This window comes from Loxodonta africana, chromosome 7 (assembly GCF_030014295.1).
Source record: "Loxodonta africana isolate mLoxAfr1 chromosome 7, mLoxAfr1.hap2, whole genome shotgun sequence".
Classification (NCBI taxonomy): Eukaryota; Metazoa; Chordata; class Mammalia; order Proboscidea; family Elephantidae; genus Loxodonta; species Loxodonta africana.
Window position 1 is genome coordinate 68,047,348 of NC_087348.1, and position 19,849 is coordinate 68,067,196.

General features: G+C 41.2%; 1 protein-coding gene across 2 annotated transcripts in view; it reads right to left on the reverse strand.

Moving 5' to 3' along the window:
- The window catches only part of INSC (INSC spindle orientation adaptor protein), a 175,059-nt gene that overhangs the window by 63,880 nt on the left and 91,330 nt on the right, over nt 1–19,849 (reverse strand). For both annotated transcript variants that reach the window (XM_003411992.4, XM_010592210.3), the window contains one exon: nt 9,756–9,869. In XM_003411992.4, the coding sequence (XP_003412040.1) occupies nt 9,756–9,869 (114 nt within the window). The remainder of the gene's footprint in view (nt 1–9,755; nt 9,870–19,849) is intronic.

The window sequence follows — 19,849 nt, forward strand, 5'->3', positions numbered from 1 at the left end:
ACCAAAAGTTGGTTCTTTGAAAAGATCAATAAAATCGACAAACCACCAGCCAAAATGACAAAAGAAAAACAGGAGAGGAAGCAAATAACCCACATAAAAAATGAGACAGGGGACATCACAACAGACCTGACAGAACACTACGAAAAATTGTACTACAACAAATTTGAGAACCTAGAGGAAATGGACAAATTTCTAGAAACACACTACCTAAACTAGTGCAAACTGAGACAGAAAATATGAACAGACACATAACGAGAAGAGATTAAAGAGGTAATAAAAAAAATTCCCAACAACAAAAAAAAGGCATGGTCTGGACGGCTTTGCTTGAGAATTCTACTGAACATTCAGAGAAGAGCTTACTCCAGTACTACTCAAACTATTTCAGAACACAGAAAAGGAAGGAATACTCCTGAATTCATTCATAAAAAGCCAGTATAACTCCGATACTAAAATCAGGCAAAGACATCAGAAAAAAAAATTGCAGACCATTATCTCTCATGAATATAGATGCAAAAAATCTCAACAAAATTCTGTCCAATAGAATTCAGCATCATATCAAAAAAATAATACACCATGACTAAGTGGGATTCATACCAGGTATGCAAGGATAGTTCAACATTAGAAAATCCATCAATGTAATCCACCACATAAATAGAACAATAGAAAAGAGTCACGTGATCACTCTCAGTAAAACAGGAATAGAATGGAAATTCCTCAGCATAATAAAGGGCATCTATGCAAAACCAACAGCCAATATCATTCTCAATGGAGAGAGGCCGAAAGCATTCTCTTTAAGAACAGGAACGAGACGAGGATGCCCTTTATCACCACTCCTATTTAACATTGTGCTGGAAGTCCTAGATAGCGCAATAAAGCAAGAAAAAGAAATAAAGGCCATCCAAAATGGAAAGGAATAGGTAAAACTATCCCTATGCACAGATGATATGATCCTATACACAGAAAACCCCAAAGGTTCCACAAGAAAACTACTGGAACAGAAAGAGTCAGCAGAGTAACAGGATATAAGATCAACGTGCAAAAATCAGTTGGCTTGCTATACGCCAACAAAGAGAACTTTGGGAAGGAAATCAGGAAAACAATACCTTATAATAGCCCCTACGAAGATAAAATACTTAGGAATAGATCTAACGAGGGAGGTAAAAGGCCTATACAAAGAAGACTACAAAACAATATTGTCAGAAACGAAAAGAGGACCTACATACCATGCTCATGGAAAGGAAGACTAAACATAGTGAAAACATCAATTCTACCCAAAATGATCTACGAATATAATGCAATCCTGATCCAAATACCAGCAGCATTCTTTAACGAGATGGAAAAACTAATCATCGACTTTATATGGAAAGGAAAGAGCCCCCGCATAAGCAAAGCATTACTAAAGAAAAACAATAAAGTAGGAGGCCTCACACTAGCTGATCTCAGAACTGACTATACAGCCATGGTAGTCAAAACAGCCTGATACTAGTACAATGACAGACACATAGACCAATGGAACAGAATCAAGAACCCAGATGTAAGTCCATCCACATATGGTCAGCTAGTCTTTGACAAGGGATCAAAGTCCATTAAATGCTGGTGGGGGGCCGGGGTAGAATCAATACCTAGATAGCAGACAAGTGATAACTTTGGCGAAGGAAAAGACAACACAGTACTGGGGAAGTCAGCACAACTTGACCAAGCCACAATCATAGAAGCTTCCTAGACACATCCAAGTACCTCGAGGCACTGGGTTACTGGGGCTGAGGACTAAGGACCAAGGTCTTGGGGACACCTAGGTCAACTGGCATAACATAGTTCATGAATAAAATGTTCTGCATCCTACTTTGGTGAGCAGGGTCTGAAGTCTTAAAAGCTTGTGAGTGGGCATTTAAAATACATCTATTGGTACCATCGTGTTCAGAGCAAAGGAGAATGAAGAAATCCAAAGATACAAGGAAAATGTTAGTCCAAAGGACTAATGAACCACAGCCTCCACCAGCCTGAGACAGAAGAAAAAGATGGTACCTGGCTACTGCCACAAACCACTCTGACAGGGATCACAATAAAGGGTCCTGGGCACAGTGGGAGAAAAATGTAAAACAAAATTCAAATTCACAAAAAAAGACCAGATTTACTGATCTGACAGAGACTGGAGGAACCCCTGAGATTATGGCCCCCAGACACCCTGCTAACTCCAAACTGAAACCACTCCCAAAGTTCTTCTTTCAGCCAAAGATTAGTCAGGCCTATAAAACAATAACACACATGAGGAACACGCTTCTTAGTTCAATCAAGCATACAAGACCAAATGGGCAACACCTGCCCAAAAGCAAAGACAAGAAGATAAGAGACAGGAAACCTGATCGAATGGACATGGGGAACCCAGGGTGTAAAGACAAAGAGGGAGAGTGCTGGCACATTGTAGGGATTGTAACCAATGTCACAAAACAATTTTTCATAAATTTTGGAATAAGAAACTTATTTGCACTGTAAACTTTCACCTAACACACAATAAAAAAAAAAAAAGGTGTATAATGGGAATTATAATACATCATACGATTGTTGGGAGGATTAGGTGAGATAATGAACCTCAGCATTAGTGCTTGACGCATAAAAACCAAAAAAAACAAAACCAGTTGCCATCGAGTCGATTCCAACTCATAGCAACCGCATGTGTGCAGAGTAGAACTGCTCCATAGGGTTTTCAAGGCTATGACCTTTCAGAAGCAGGTTGCCAGGCCTTTCTGGTCCAAATATGTATGCTTTTCTGTTACTTACGGCACTAGGTGTTTTTTGTTTTTTGTTTTTTTTTTTATGTATAATAGAGATCCCTCGTGGCGCAACCACCAACCTTCCAATTAACCCAACACATGACCTAGTAAATAATGAGGAGGTAAAGTAGGGAGAAAGGTGAAGAGGAAGAATCAGGTGAGAGAAAGGAGGAAGAGGAGTAGGAGGAGCCACTGAGGGGCTGTTTAAAACAGTAAAAGGGCATAGGCTTTGCTGCCGAGCAGCCAGGCTCAAATTCCAACTGTGCCACTTACTAGCTGTGTGACCTTCCCAGTGTCTCAGTTCCCCCACCTGTAAAATGGGTATAACAACGCCATCTACCTCAGAGAACTGTCATGAGGTTTAAATGAGTTACTGTTTATAAAGCACTTAGAACAGTATTCGGCACATAGTACGTGCTACAGAAATGTCTGCTGTTATTTTATTACTACTAGTAGTAGTACAGCTTTTGTCACCACCATCATCATCAAAGTTGACCATTCCCAGCTTTAGAAATCTCAGAGTCATCCATTTCTCCTCCACTCCTGTCACTGCCTCCCAGGCCCAGGCCTTCACCAGCTTCACAGCTGGAGCAGGCGACATGATTAGAGAAAGAGGAGACACTGTTTAACAAGTACGCAGATTTGTTGAACCAGGGATTTCACCTGGAAAGGGATGTACTATTTCTTAGCTAATTGAGCTGGTGAGCTGGAAAGAGCATTGACTCCAGAGCTGGACAAATCTGGTTTCAAGAGGCAGCTGCTCGAGTTGTTTATCCACTCTCAGTTATGGCTTTCTTATCTGTTAACAGGGTTACTGAAACCCATGTCAGAGCGTTGCATCTAGACAAGATATGGGAACTCCATGTAAATGGTATGTAAAGTCCAAGGCACAGGGCCTGGCATGTAGGAAGAAACCAGTAAGTAGAAAATTATTATTATGATTCCAGGAGACACATGTATTCCCTTGGGCAGTCTTTAGTGAGGTGTGACCCATGTACATGCAAAGGATTGTCCTAAGTCTCTAAACAGCTACCACTCATGGTTCTTGAGAACTTGGGCCCTGGGCGGAGGTGGAGGTGACAGAGAGGAGCTAGTAGAGTAGCTGAGGAGGGGGTGGAACAAGCAAGGTGCTTATGGAGAGAAATGGAGGAAGTGACCACTAAATGTGGGAAATAGCTTACCTTAGCCTTTTGTTTAAAAATGGAGTAGGCTAAAACTAAAATTGCATCCTTGCATTCCCCATAAAAACACCAGGAAAGTCAAGCAGCATTACAGATTGGGAAAGTCTCTGAAATATCCTGTAGGCTGACTTTCTCAAGTCACAAAGGGGGAGCTAATACCCAAGTGGCCTGCCTGAGGTCCCACAGTGAGCTAACAGCAGAATCGGGATGAGAGCTGTCCTCCTGGTCCCCAACCCAGGCCTTTCTCCCCTTCTTCCTGTTGTTGTTGTTAGGTGCCGTCAAGTCGGTTCCGACTCATAGCGACCCTATGCACAACAGAACGAAACACTGCCCGGTCCTGAGCCATCCTTACAACCGTTGTTATGCTTGAGCTCATTGTTGCAGTCACTGTGTCAGTCCACCTCGTTGAGGGTCTTCCTCTTTTCCGCTGACTCCGTACTCTGCCAAGCATGATGTCCTTCTCCAGGGACTGATCCCTCCTGACAATATGTCCAAAGTATGTCAGACGCAGTTTCGCCATCCTTGCCTCTAAGGAGCATTCTGGACGCACTTCTTCCAAGACAGATTTGTTCGTTCTTTTGGCAGTCCATGGTATATTCAATATTCTTCGCCAACACCACAATTCAAAGGCGTCAACTCTTCTTCGGTCTTCCTTATTCATTGTCCAGCTTTCACATGCATATGATGCAATTGAAAATACCATGGCTTGGGTCAGGCATACCTTAGTCTTCAGGGTAACATCTTTGCTCTTCAACACTTTGAAGAGGTCCTTTGCAGCAGATTTACCCAATGCAATGCGTCTTTTGATTTCTTGACTGCTGCTTCCATGGCTGTTGATTGTGGATCCAAGTAAAATGAAATCCTTGACAACTTCAATCTTTTCTCCATTTATCATGATGTTGCTCATTGGTCCAGTTGTGAGAATTTTTGTTTTCTTTATGTTGAGGTGCAATCCATACCGAAGGCTGTGGTCTTTGATCTTCATTAGGAAGTGCTTCAAGTCCTCTTCACTTTCAGGAAGCAAGGTTGTGTCATCTGCATAACACAGGTTGTTAATGAGTCTTCCTCCAATCCTGATACCCCGTTCTTCTTCATATAGTCCAGCTTCTCGTATTATTTGCTCAGCATACAGATTAAATAGATATGGTGAAAGAACACAACCCTGACGCACACCTTTCCTGACTTTAAATCAATCAGTATCCCCTTGTTCTGTCCAAACAACTGCCTCTTGATCTATGTAAAGGTTCCTCATGAGCACAATTTAGTGTTCTGGAATTCCCAGTCTTCCCAGTGTTATCCATAGTTTGTTATGATCCACACAGTTGAATGCCTTTGCATAGTCAATAAAACACAGGTAAACATCCTTCTGGTATTCTCTGCTTTCAGCCAGGATCCATCTGACATCAGCAATGATATCCCTGGTTCCATGTCCTCTCCTGAAACTGGCCTGAATTTCTGGCAGTTCCCTGTGGATATACTGCTGCAGCCATTTTTGAATGATCTTCAGCAAAATTTTGCTTGAGTGTGATGTTAATGATATTGTTCTATAATTTCCACATTCAGCTGGATCGCCTTTCTTGGGAATAGGCGTAAATATGGATCTCTTCCAGTCAGTTGGCCAGGAAGCTGTCTTCCATATTTCTTGGCATAGATGAGTGAGCACCTCCAGCACTGCATCTGTTTGTTGAAACATCTCAATTGATATTCCACCAATTCCTGGAGCCTTGTTTTTCACCAATGCCTTCGGAGTACTTTGGGCTTCTTCCTTCAGTACCATCGGTTCCTGATCATATGCCACCTCTTGAAATGGTTGAATATCAACTAATTCTTTTTGGTATAATGACTCTGTGTATTCCTTCCATCTTCTTTTGATGCTTCCTGCATCATTTAATATTTTCCCCCATGGAATCTTTCACTATTGCCACTCGAGGCTTGAATTTTTTCTTCAGTTCTTTCAGCTTGAGAAACGCTGAGCGTGTTCTTCCCTTTTGGTTTTCCATCTCCAGCTCTTTGCATATGTCATTATAATACTTTATTTTGTCTTCTCAAGAGGCCCTTTGAAATCTTCTGTTCAGTTCTTTTACTTCATGAATTCTTCTTTTTGCTTTAGCTGCTCGACGCTCAAAAGCAAGTTTCAGGGTCTCCTCTGACATCCATCCTGGTCTTTTCTTTCTTTCCTGTCTTTTCAGTGACCTCTTGCTTTCTTTGTGGATAATTTCCTTGATGTCATTCCACAACTTGTCTGGTCTTTGGTCACTAGTGTTCAATGCATCAAATCTATTCTTCAGATGGTCTCTAAATTTAGGTGGGATATACTCAAGGTCATATTTTGGCTCTCGTGGACTTGCTCTGATTTTCTTCAGTTTCAGCTTGAACTTGCACATGAGCAATTGATGGCCTGTTCCACAGTTGGCCCCTGGCCATGTTCTGATTGATGATATTAAGCTTTTCCATTGTCTCTTTCCACAGATGTAGTCAATTTGACTTCTGTGTGTTCCATCTGGTGAGGTCCATGTGTATAGTCGGCGTTTATGTTGGTGAAAGAAGGTATTTGCAATGATGAAGCCGTTGGTCTTGCAAAAGTCTGTCATTGATCTCCGGCATTGTTTCTATCACCAAGGCCATATTTTCCAACTACTGATCCTTCTTCTTTGTTTCCAACTCTCCCATTCCAATCGCCAGTAATTATCAATGCATCTTGACTGCATGTTCGATAAATTTCATACTGCAGCAGCTGATAAAAATCTTCTATTTCTTCATTTTTGGCCCTAGTGGTTGGTGCGTAAATTTGAGTAATAGTCGTATTAACTGGTCTTCCTTGTAGGCGTATGGATATTATCCTATCACTGACACCGTTGTGCTTCAGGATAGATCTTGAAACGTTCTTTTTGACGATGAATGCAACGCCATTCCTCTTTGAGTTGTCATTCCCAGCATAGTAGACTATATGATTGTGCAATTCAAAATGGCCAATACCAGTCCATTTCAGCTCACTAATGCCTAGGATATCGATGTTTACGTGTTCCATTTCATTTTTGACAATTTCCAATTTTCCTAAATTCATACTTCATACTTTCCAGGTTCTGATTATTAATGGATGTTTGCAGCTATTTCTTCTCATTTTGAGTCATGCCACATCAGCAAATGAAAGTTCCGAAAGCTTTACTCCATCCACGTCATTAAGGTCAACTGTACTTTGAGGAGGCTGCTCTTCCCCAGTCATCTTTTGAGTGCCTTCCAACCTAGGGGGCTCATCTTTCAGCACTATATTAGACGATGTTCCACTGCTATTCATAAAGTGTTCACTGGCTGATGCTTTTCAGAAGTAGACTGCCGGGTCCTTCTTCCTAGTCTGTCTTAGTCTGGAAGCTCAGCTGAAACCTGTCCTCCATGGGTGACCCTCCTGGTATCTGAATACTGGTGGCATAGCTTCCAGCATCACAGCAACACACTGATATTTCCTACCACTGGAAATATCTGGGCTCAATATGTAGCAGAGGTAAATTTAAGTCCCCAGAAAAGACTAACTCTGCAGGAGGCCAAACATGATCTTGTGATTAAACTCAAATGTGTGTACCCTCTGCTTTCTGGGAGTGGAGACACATGCAGCAAATAGTAGGTGAGTCTACCTCAAGCAGCACATGGAGACCCGGCCTTGGAGGGCCTGGTCCCTGGAACAGACACCAAGAGCTCAGACTTTCCTTCCCACAAAACTTCTAAGGCCTATTCTTTCCAAAACATAGAACACCCCCAGGCCCTGGAAGTCCCTGCCCCTTCCTGCCTCACATCTATACTTGGAGCCCAACCCAGACAGTGTTTACAACACACCTTAAAAGGGAAAAATGGCTCTCGTTCCAAAAGTGATTCAGCTAATTTCTGTTTGGAATTAGTTATTAAACTGATAGTGAACCAGTTTCAGCCCAGAGGTTGGGCCTACGGCCGTCTACCGATAGTCTGGTATAGGGTTACGGTTAGGGTTCCCCCACAGCACTAAGGCAGGCCTCTGCCAAGTCAACACCTTGACCATGCTGAACAATTAAGTCACAGAATCCTTAGAGAAAGCAGACCGGATGCTATCCTCTCTGTCCCTTCCACCCCAAAGACACCACAAGTTTTTCAGGTTAAACTGTACCTAAATGACTCCTAAAGAGTTCAATAGTCCTCAACCCAAGCAGCACATTAGAATCACCTGGAAAACTAAAATGCCTACTGCAGGAGCCACTCCAGACCAATTAAATCACAATCAGAAAAAAATTTTAAAGCTCCCTAGCAATTTGAATGTGCTTTCAGGGTTGAGAACTTCTGAGTCACACATTGGCCTGAGAGCGTAAAGGGTCAAAAAATTGAACCAGAAGTTACCACTATGGGATTTAGGATCATGAACTCTAAATTAAAGAGATTTGGGATCAAATTTTGGCTACATTCCTTATTAGCTGTGTGACCTTGGGGGTAAGGCCCTTAAACCACTTCCTCAACCATAAACGAGAACAACATGGCACTTACCTCATAGGGTTGCTGTGTGATTTAAAAGGAATAATGCATGTTAAGCATTTAGCACAGTGCTTTAACCAGTTTGTTCCAGTTCGAACCCCTGCTGAAAATTTCCATTTCCACCCCAAATATACTGAATCAGAATCTGTAGTTTAACAAGGTCCCCAGGTGATTCTTATGTATAATGAATTTTGAGAACCACTGCTCTACTAGTGGTTCTCAGAACTGCTGCCTAACCAGCAGCATTAGCATTGCCTGGGAACTTGTTCGAAATTCAAATTCTCAGCAAGGGTTCAAACCAGAGCAAACCAGTTGGAAGCCCTGATTTAGCATGATGCACAGTAACACTCAAATATTAGCTATTGCTATTTGATACAATTCACTTCTCTCCTGACCAGAGTTAACATTTACCCTGTTCTTCTAGATCTCCTTAGGGGCTCAGATCAGTGTCAAGCCTCAGAATCACCTGTAGAGCTTGTTAAAATGCAGATTCCCAGGTCTTACCCCAGGTCCTTAGTAAATCTTGGGTTTGCACAGGTATCTGTATTTTCCACAAACTCCATCAGGAATTTTGAGCATCATCAGGACTGGGGACTACTGAGCTGGAGCATCTTCATGTGACTGGCATCTTAGGACTATTAAATGGCATAACATTGCTTCCAGAGACATCATTGGTTCCATCCTCAATGATAAGCAAGACAGTGGAAATGAAACAGAAGACTTTAGTGAGGTCCCTGGGTTTGAAAAATCACATACCCTACTTCCATGGTGCCGGGGGCAACATGAAGTCAATCAATCATCTAAAATTCTATATGCCAAATTGTTCTTTGTATTTATTACATCACTCAGAAGAAACCAGGGACACCACAACTGCTGAGAAAGATGCATGGTGATGGGGAAACCTGCTCCCACCGAGTCAATTCCAACTCATAGCAACCCTATAGGATGGAGTAGGGTTTCCAAAGAATGGCTGGTAGATTCAAACTGCTTACCTTTTGGTCAGCCATTGTGCCACCAGGGCTCCAATGGGGAAGGAAGGTTGATATTTATAACAGATGCCACATGAAGAAAGCTAATAGAGACTTTGGGGCACCAGCTTTTTATCTCAAGTGGGAAATTAAATCAAAGGGGCTGGTCGCCTACTGAAAATGGAGATAACAAGGAACCAGAGAGGGGAGTTAACTCTCCCAAGGTCACACAGCAAACTAATGCTAGAGCCATCACTAACCTTCTGAACCAGGTGTTCTCACTGAAGAAGCTTCCTTTCACACTCCCCAAGCCTGCCGTTTTGTCCCCCAGTCATGAAGCTCACCTTGGCTATTATGCGGCACAAGGGTGCCCCCTCCTGTGTCAGGCTGAAAAGGTTCCCTGTGGTGGACTCCATGGTGTAGATATTGTCCGAAGCATCAATTTTCCTTACCAGTGCCTAAGGAAAAAGAGCACAGGTCTGCTGGTTATTCACCCCCATATACTCACTGCTCATCTTGCACTAAGGAATACCAGTGGGCCCATGTCCCTAACTGCCCCCTGGAATATATAATTCTGCCCCATTCCCAGCCCCACTGTGAGGGTACAATGAGGTTGCGCACTCCTTAGGGAAAGACATGAGTCAGGGTGAGCTCTGAACTACCTTTCAGAAATAGGAACAATTTCAAAACCCTGAGGCACAGACAAGATATTTTCCCTGTTCCAGTCAATTGGAAAATCAGTTTTCAATATTGATTGGCTCAGTGAATATGATTTTGTTGTGCTACTGACTCCTAATGAGAATAGAAACCATCAGATAAATAAACAATCCATCAGGTTGGAAACCAATGAGCTGCTACATATGTAACCAAAGAACTTGCTCATTTTAGATGGTTTTTGGCCAATGGCGAATTCCAGTGGGGCTTAGGTTCAAGAGTTGAGTCAAGAGAAGCACTCTGCAGGCGCTTACTAACGGGGGGACAGCTGTATTGGTTGTATACCAAAAAAAACAACCCAAATCCAGGGCTGTTGAGCTAATTCCAACTCACAGCAACCCTACAGGAGAGAGTAGAACTGTTCCATAGTGTTTCCCAAGCTGCAAATCTTTACAGAAGCAAACTGCCACATCTTTTTTCCATAGAGTAGGGCTGGTGGACTCAAACCACCTACCTTTTGGTTAGCAGCCAAGCACTTTAACCACTGCACCATCAGGGCTTCTCACTGGTTATATAACCTGTTGCCATTGGGTCAATTCCAACTCATAGCAACCCTGTATGACAAAGTCAAACTGTCCCACAGGTTTCCCAAGGAGCAGCTGGTGGTTTCCAAACTGCAACCTTTTGGTTAGCAGCCTGAGCTCTTAACTATTGTACCACCAGGGCTCCTGTATTGGTTGTATATACAGGCCAAAATAGCAACACTGGGAATCTTGTCAAGGAATGGGTAACTCAGTGACGATTGACACACTGATCAAGGCTGAGGGATATAAGGCTGGTTGTGAGAGTTGCTGGGAATGACTGAACTTAAGACCAGGGAAGCTCAGGAGAGCCAATGCAAGATTCATTAACAAATAAAATATAACAATTATTCCTGGAAGAGTTTGGCTTATTTCTGGGAAAAAGCTTGTATCTTGAAACCACTTCATAATCAGTCGTTTTCTTTAGAACATGTGACTCATTGATCATAAATGATTCCACCTGCTAATTAATGCCAGTTGCTCAAATTTCTCCAGGGAGGCCTAGCAATATAGATTGGGAAAAGCTGCCTTTGAGAGAGCGTCATGCAAGATAGTAAGACCTCCAGGGCTGGGTGCTCTGAACAGCCACCTGTGCGGTTTCATTTGCCATGTTTATATAAAATCATTAAAATTAATTTAATTTTAATTAACTCCAGTGTTACAGAAAAGACACTAGAAAGGAAATCAGGAGATCTTGTCCAGCTTTATTTTTAACATACTATTAATGATAAAAGGAGGAACATATAAACAGAATTGAGATTACTTATGTCAACAATGGTTAAAAACATGGGCTCTGGATCTAGACTGCCTGGGTTCAAATCCTGGCTCTCCCACTTTTATGTGCCCTAGAATAAGTAACTTAAGCAAGTTTCTTTCTATGTCTCAGTTTCCTCATCTGTAAATAGCAGAAATGGCAGTGTCTATCTCTTAAGATGGTCTTGTCCACCTTTTATGGTTGCCAACATATGTAAAGTTCTTAGAAAAGTACCGGTAAAATGGAAGCAAAATAAAATTACTAGCAGCTATTATTTCATTTGGAAACCCTGATGGCGTAGTGGTTAAGTGCTATGGCTGCTAACCAAAAGGTTGGCAGTTCAAATCCATAAGGTGCTCCTTGGAAACTCTATGGGTCAGTTCTACTCTGTCCTCTGGGGTCATTACGAGTTGGAATCAACTTGACAGCAACGAGTATATTATTTTATTATCTTGAGCAATTGAAATAAATTCCCTAAGTCTCATCTTCACAATTTATAAAATGACTAAAATAGATCTTCCTTCTTTATTCAAATACATGGAATTCTTCACACACATACAGTATGCTAACTCTTTACATATAGCAGTCCAAGATTAAGTGTGTATTTAATCAAACTACTTGAAATATAAAAACTATTCTTCTTGTAAGGGATTCAACAAAAGGTAACATGAATAACTAAGATTTGGCACTACACACCTCTAATGAACAGTTTCTTAGAATTTTTCCCCAGCATTACCGTAAGCAGATGCTCACGTGGTACTAATACTCACATGAAAATGCAGATTTCATATATTGGGGTCCTATACCTAAATGATAATTACCTAATGTTCCTGATTAGTGTTTGTACTTGAAGCAAATTAGCATTACATTAAATAATTCAAACCCAATGTCTTTTGCAATCATCTGCAAATATTAGACCATTTATGTCTGAGAATAATTTCATGTTAATTTCTATACACATATATACAGTAATTAAACCTCAGATATGTCTCAGTGAATCAGAGCTCTGACAAAGAAAAGTTGTAAGCTTCCGTTCCACAAGCATACATTTGAGAAGATATGAGATCAAAGGCTTGATTGAAAGCTTCAAGGCCCTAAATTTCACAATACATCAGAGGTGAAAGGACCCTCAGAAAGTCTTTTGTCCAAACTTCATTTCACTGTTGAGGAAACTGAGACACAGAAACTTGGCCAAGGTCACACATGTGGTATAGGGCAGAGTTGGAGCCTGACTCTTGTTGTCAAAGATCAGTGAATCCATCTCTTTCGACATCAACAGGAACTTACCTGGGCTAGTGGAGATGGAAGCCCCAACCAAGAACCAAGGTTTGTCACTACACATCTCTGTAATGAACAAGTTTCTTAGAATCCTTCCCCAGCATTACCGTAAGCAGATACACATGTGATACTAATACTTACATGAAAATGCAGATTTCATATATTGGAGTCCTATACCTAAATGATAATTACCTACTGTTCCTGATTAGTGTTTGTACTTGAAACAAATTAGCATTACATTAAACAATTCAAACCCAATGTCTTTTGCAGTCATCTGCTAATATTAGACCATCCAGCCTCTTTAGCAACTCTCTCTCAATAGGATAGTAGTTCTCCACCATGGCTTCCCATTAGCATCTACAAACTCCATCTCATGGCAGCCAGAGCTCTTCCTGTTGCCCCTCTGTGCCCACCACTATGTTCTTGCCAAGACCATGCTTCTTCCAAGCTAACCTCAATTGTGACTGAGCACAGCAGGGGTAATAGTGCAAGCCCATGGCTATGGGACAGGGGACTCCTCTAACAGATTCCCTGTCAGCCTGGCCCAAAATCTCTTAGAACTGTGCTTCAATCTGGGTCTCTTCCTACTCAATTCTTCCTCCTTACCCCTTTCCTTTCTCTGATGTCAGACCTGCAGTATGGCTCCCAATGCCTACTCCTGCTTCCTTCTCTTTATGCTTCACAGGCATTTTCTACCTAATTCTATCTCGGTGTCTGCTTCAAAATTAACAGTCTCTAAAAATTCAATTTGTTCAGAAAATCAAGGAGGAATTGGAGAGGTTTTCAAAATATGCTTTACTCTATATTATGAGAAGAGTGGTGAAAGAATGAAGGCGAAATAAAAGAAGACAGACTGATTAGGCCGAATGACAGAAATATTTTCTTAAAAGACGAGGCAGATATGATGCAAAACAAAACAACAACAACCAAAAAAAAACAAGAAAAAAAACTTGAAATCCAGGAGGAAGGGGTGAAAAAGGATTAAGGAAATGCTCACAATTTAACTGCTCTAAATAATGAATTAGAAAAGGGAGATCTATTTTTAATTTTTCTCTGTAGGAAGAATGACTGTGCCCCAAAGAAATCTATCAGAAGAGAGGTAACTCTCAAAGAGCAGCCTGGAATGAGTTCCTCAGAAGAAGTCAGGAAAATAATGCAAAGCCTTTTCCTAAAACTTCAGACAGAGTCCACAGTTAGACACAGAGCAGCCCAGGTATGCAAAGAAATTACATGAAATGTAAGCAGATTTGCCAGGATGCGATAGATTAAAGATGACCACAAAGTCTTTGCTACTTCTCCCATAGAGAGCTTGATTCTAATCCTCCTCCTCTTGAATCTGGATTGGCCTTAGTGACTTGCTTGACCAACAGAAGCCAGCACTTGGCAGGAGTGACGTTCTAGGACTTCTTTCAAAGCTGGGTCTAAGAAGCCTTGAAACTTCCACCCAGGCCTCTTGGAACATTTTTGGGATATCCCCCTAAGCTGCCATATGAGAAGTCGGATAACCCTGAGACTATAATGCAGGAGATACCATGTGTAGGAGCTCTAATCAGCAGTCCCAGCTGAGGCCAGCATTCAGCCATCCCCTCCAAGGCACTATACACATGAGTGAAGCTGTCTAGGACTTCATAGATGACCTTCCAGCCGAAAACCACTGAGTAACCTCTGTTAATGCCACACGGAACAGAAAAACCACCCAACCAAGCCTTGCCAAATTACTGACCCTTAAAATCATGAGATATTAAAAAAAAAAAAAAGTTTGTTGTTGGGGTAGACTGTTACGTATTAACAGAGTCCTATTTTTTTTTTTTTTAGAACATAGGAAAAGACTAAAGAGATAAGGAAATATTCACACTTCCTGCCAACATGGTGCCATAGACAGAAGCACCACACCGTCCCTCCACAGCAAAGACCTGAAAAACTAAGTAAAACAGAGACAAACATCATTCTTGGAACCCGAAGTGTCAAATAAAGAGATAAAGAACTCAGCCAAACACTGAATGGAATAAGAAACTGACAGAGGACAGAGAGTGAGGAGAGAGATGTGCGGAGATTTCTTATCAGCTAATGCAGCATGGATTCACCATCTTGGATTCCTATTGGAGATTGGCTGACAAGGAGCATGGGAAAGTGGCTTCATGGAGCTTCTAGCAGGAGACAGAGCACCCAGTAACCAGCGATACATGCTTTCCCACCCCCCATCCTCTCCCCACTGCTCTACCGCCAAGCTTCCTGGCTGGCCGGGGTTGTTCAGCCAGCAGGGAAGTGCAATGTCCCTGACACTTGCATTCTCCCCACCCAGGTCACAGATCAGCAGACAGGGAGTATACAGGAAAGCAGCTTCACAAAGCTCCCATCAGGAGACAGAGGACCCTGTAATGAGCAAAACATGCTTTCCTAACCCATACCCTTCTTCCCCTCCCCCTTCGGCCTCGTCTGCTTCCCATCAGCTACAATCTCTTGGCCCAGAGGCAACTGCTTCTACCCCTGGGCTGCTTGGATTCGCTTCACCCACACTGGCCAGCTACCTTAGTGGGTGTTGCTTTTTTCCACCTCTTTTGGTTTCTTCTGTGTCTCCGACCACCTCCCTGTCCTTTCTCTCAAATGCCTGGCTCCATCTGCCACCTTGGCTTCTTCTTGAAAGGCTGAGAAGCCCTGCTCGACTGGGGAACCAGTCCCCCGGCCTGCGACACCATGCTGGTGGGATCCCTGGGGCTTTTTTTTGCTTGTTTTGTTTTGTTTGTTTGTTTTCTTTCTCTTTTCACACTTAGGAGCCCCTTCTAGCCAGGCTGCACTGTATGGCTTAGGAGCCACTCCCCCAACCTGCGCAGCTGTGTAGGCGGGATCCCTGGGAGCATTTCTTTTTTGTCTTTCTTTTTTTTCTCTCTCTCTTTTTCCCTTTCTGTCTCTCTTCATTTCTCAGTTCTCATCTGTCTATACTTACCTTCTTTTCTTGTCTCCTGAATACTTGGAGTTGTGGGACATCTACACCCCCTTTAGCCAGGCTATACTGTGAAGCCTGGGAGACGTCCCAGGCCTTCATGGCTGCACTGATGGGACCCCTAGGGGCTTTACTTTTCTTCTTTTCCAAATTTTCATCTAGTTTTTTTTTTTTTCTTTTTCCCTTTTCCTTTCCTTTTCATTTTCTCCATTTCTCATTTCTCCACTCCCACGGCAAGCTCCCTTTGCACTCTATTTTTTTTCCTTTGTTTGTGTGTTTGTTTTTGCCTCCTGTTTCTCTCTCCTCTTTCCTGTACCCATATTAGCTCCATACATCACAACCTTCCCCCTCTTTCCTGCCTACCTGCACCTTTTTTTGAACATCACACCTCTAAGCACCACAGGCATGGCCTCTCAGAACTTGCCTAGCACTAATTCCTGGCCCATCTTGTCAGCCCTAGTACGTGCCACAAACAATCCATCCCAGCCCCTCCCCTTCAGCTGGGCCTGCCCTGCTGCACCATAGCTGAGTGACCCGCCCTGCCTATTGGACAAGGAGGTGAAAAATATTGTGAGTACAGATGAGCAAACAACAAAGAATGCACAGCTGGCCTGCTCAGACATACCAAATAAAAAACCAGGATGAAACAAACAAATCTACAATTAAGAAACAAAGAAAATAACTACTGAATGTCCTGAAGACAGCAGACAATATCAAAACATATTTAAAAAAAACAGGACAGGATGGTTCCAGTAGGTGTCCACAATAAAACACCAGATGACTTCCCAGTAGAAGAAAAGGCACTAGAACTACCTGACAGGGAATTCAAACCTCTAACATTCAGAGCAATCCAAGAGTTGAAGCAAAAAGCAGACAAAAATGAGGAAAAAATAGACAAATTTATAGAAAAGGCAGACAAATTCATGGAAAATACAGACAAAAAATGGAATAATTCAGGAAGATAATACAAGAACAAAATGCCAAAATAAATTCACAACTAGAAATCATACAGAAACAATTAGAAATCCAAAAAATAGACAACAAGATTTCAGAAATGGACAGTGTCATAGAAGAGCTGAGGAGGAGGTTTGAAATGATGGAAGACAGGCTCACTGAAACTAAAGACAAACAGATACAACTCTGAGGAAAAATAAGAAAAAAGAATAAGAAAAAATAAAGAAACCCTGAGAATGATGTGGGATACAATCAAAAGCAAAAATTTGTGAGTGATCAGAGTTCCAGAACAGGGAGAGCAAACAGAAAATGCAGAGAGGATCATTGAAGAAGAATTGCTGACAGAAAACCTCCCTAATGCCATGAATGACAGAAAGCTGACCATCCAAGAACCTCAACAAACCTCATGTAGGATAGACCCTAAAAGGAAAACACCAAGGTATATCATAATCATGCTCACTAAAACCAAAGGCAAAGAAAAAATCCTGAGAGCAGCTCGAGAAAAACAAAAAGTCACAGGCAGAGGAGAAACCATAAGACAAAGCTCTGAATACTCGGCAGAAACCATGCAGGCAAGAAGGCAATGGGATGATATATATAAAACCTTGAAAGAAAAAAATTGCCAACCACGAAAAATATATCCTGCAAAACTTTCATTCAAATATGATGGTGAAATTAGAACCTTTCCAGATAAAGAGAAATTAAGGGAATATGTAAAAACCAAACCAAACCTACAAGAATTACTAAAGGGAGTCCTTTAGTCTGAGAGCTAACATCAGATCACAGCCTGAATATAAGATGCAAGATTGTACCAACCAGATACCAACATAGGAAATGAACTCTCAAGGGTTATCCAAAACCAAAAGAATTGCAACAGGGAACTGGAGAGGTTAATCTGTAAACGACAACAACGTTTCGGAAAAATAAAAAAGAGAACACATGGTGTAGGTATATAACTTTCTAATGGAGAGGAAGGCCAGGCAATACCAAGTAATAATAGGCTGGTTCAAACCTAGGAAGATAAGGATAAATTTCAAGATAACCACAAAGAAGGTTAACAAACCTACTCATCAAAATAAAGAAGAAAAGCATAAAGTCTCAATAAAAACAAAAGAAATGAAAGAACAAAGAAAATGTTAGCATCATAAAAAAAAAAGCACTACAAAATGACAGCAATAAACTCACACCTATCAATAATTATACTGAATGTAAATGGCCTAAATGCACCCATAAATAGGTACAGAGTGACAGAATGGATTGAAAAAAAAAAACAAAACAGGATCCATCAATATGCTGTCTACAAGAAACACACCTTAGAAACGAAGACGTAAATTTATTAAAAACCAAAGGATGGAAAAAATACATCAAGCCAAGAACTACCAAAATAGAGCAAGAGTGGCAAAACTAATCTCAGATAAAATAGACTTTAAAACAAAATCCACCGTAAAAGACAAAGAAGGGCACTATATAATGATTAAAGGGATGATCCATCATGAAGTCATAACCATAATAAAAGTCTACGTATCCAATGACAGGGCTCCAAAATACATAAAACAAACTCTAACAGCACTGAAAAGAGAAATTGACAGTTCCACAAGAATAGTAGGGGACTTCAACACTCCCCTCTCGGTAAAGGACAGAACATTCAGAAAAACTCAACAGATATACAGAAGAGCTAAAGAGCACAATCAGCCAACTCGACCTCATAGACATATATGGAGCACTCCACCCAAGAGCTGCAAAGTGCACATCCTTTTCCAACACACATGAACATTCTCCAGAATAGACCACATCTTAGGATATATAGCAACCTTCAACAACATCCAAAACACTGAAATAATACAAAGTATCTTCTCTGACCACAATGTCATCAAAGTAGAAATTAACAACAGGAAGAGTAAGAGGAAAAAAATCAATGATATGAAAATTGAATAACAACCTGCTTAACAACCACTGGGTAATAGAAGAAATCAGAGATGGAATCAAAAAATTCCTAGAATCAAACAAGAATGAAAGCACATTATACCAAAACCTTTGGGACACAGCAAAGGCAGTCCTCAGAGGTCAATTTATAGTAATACATGCACACATCAAAAAAGAAGGGACAAAATCAAAATATTAGCTAGACAACTTGAACAAATAGAAAGAGAACAGCAAAAGAGGCCCACAGCCACCAGAAGAAAGGAAATAATAAAGATCAGAGCAGAAATAAACGAAATAGAGACTAGAAAAACAATAGAAAGAAGCAACAAAACCAAAAGTTGGTTCTTTGAAAGGATCAACAAAATGACAAACCACTGGCCAAATTGACAGAAGAGAAACAAGAGAGGACACAAATAACCCAAATAAGAAATGAAATGGGGGACATTACAACAGACCCAAGTGAAATAAAAAGGATCATAACAGAGTATTATGAAAAACTATACTCCAACAAAGTTGAAAACCTAGAAGAAATGGACAAATATCTAGAAACACACTCCCTACACAAACTAACACAAAATGATGTTGAAAATCTGAACAGACCCTTAACAAGAGAAGAGGTTGAAAAGGTAATTTAAAAAACTCCCAAACAAAAAAAAAGCCCTGGCCCAGATGGCTTTACTAGAGAATGCTACCAAACATTCAGAGAAGAGCTTACACCAGTACTACTCAAACTATTTCAGAACATAGAAAAGGAAGCAATACTTCCGAATTCATTCTATGAGGCCAGCATAACCCTGATACCAAACCCAGGCAAAGACACCACAAAAAAAGAAAATTACAGGCCAATATTTCTCATGAATACAGACACAAAAATTCTCAACAAAATTCTAGCCAATAGAATTCAGCATCATATAAAAAAAAAAAAAATACACCACGACCAAGTAGGATTCATACCAGGTATGCAAGGATGGTTCAACGTTAGAAAATCAATCAACATAATCCACCATATAAATAAAAAGAAAAGAATCGGATGATCAACTCAATCAACACAGCAAAGGCATTTGACAAAGTCCAACACCCATTCCTGATAAAAACTCTCAATAAAATAGGTATAGAAGGAAAATTTCTCAACATAATAAACGGCATCTATGCAAAACCATGGAAACCCTGGTGGTGTAGTGGTTAAGTGCTATGGCTGCTAACCAAAGGGTCAGCAGTTCAAATCCTCCAGGCACTCCTTGGAAACTCTATGGGGCAGGTCTACTCTGTCCTATAGGGTCACTATAGAAAACCCGAAAGACTCCAGCAGAAAACTACTGGAACTAATAGATTCAGCAGAGCAGCAGGATACAA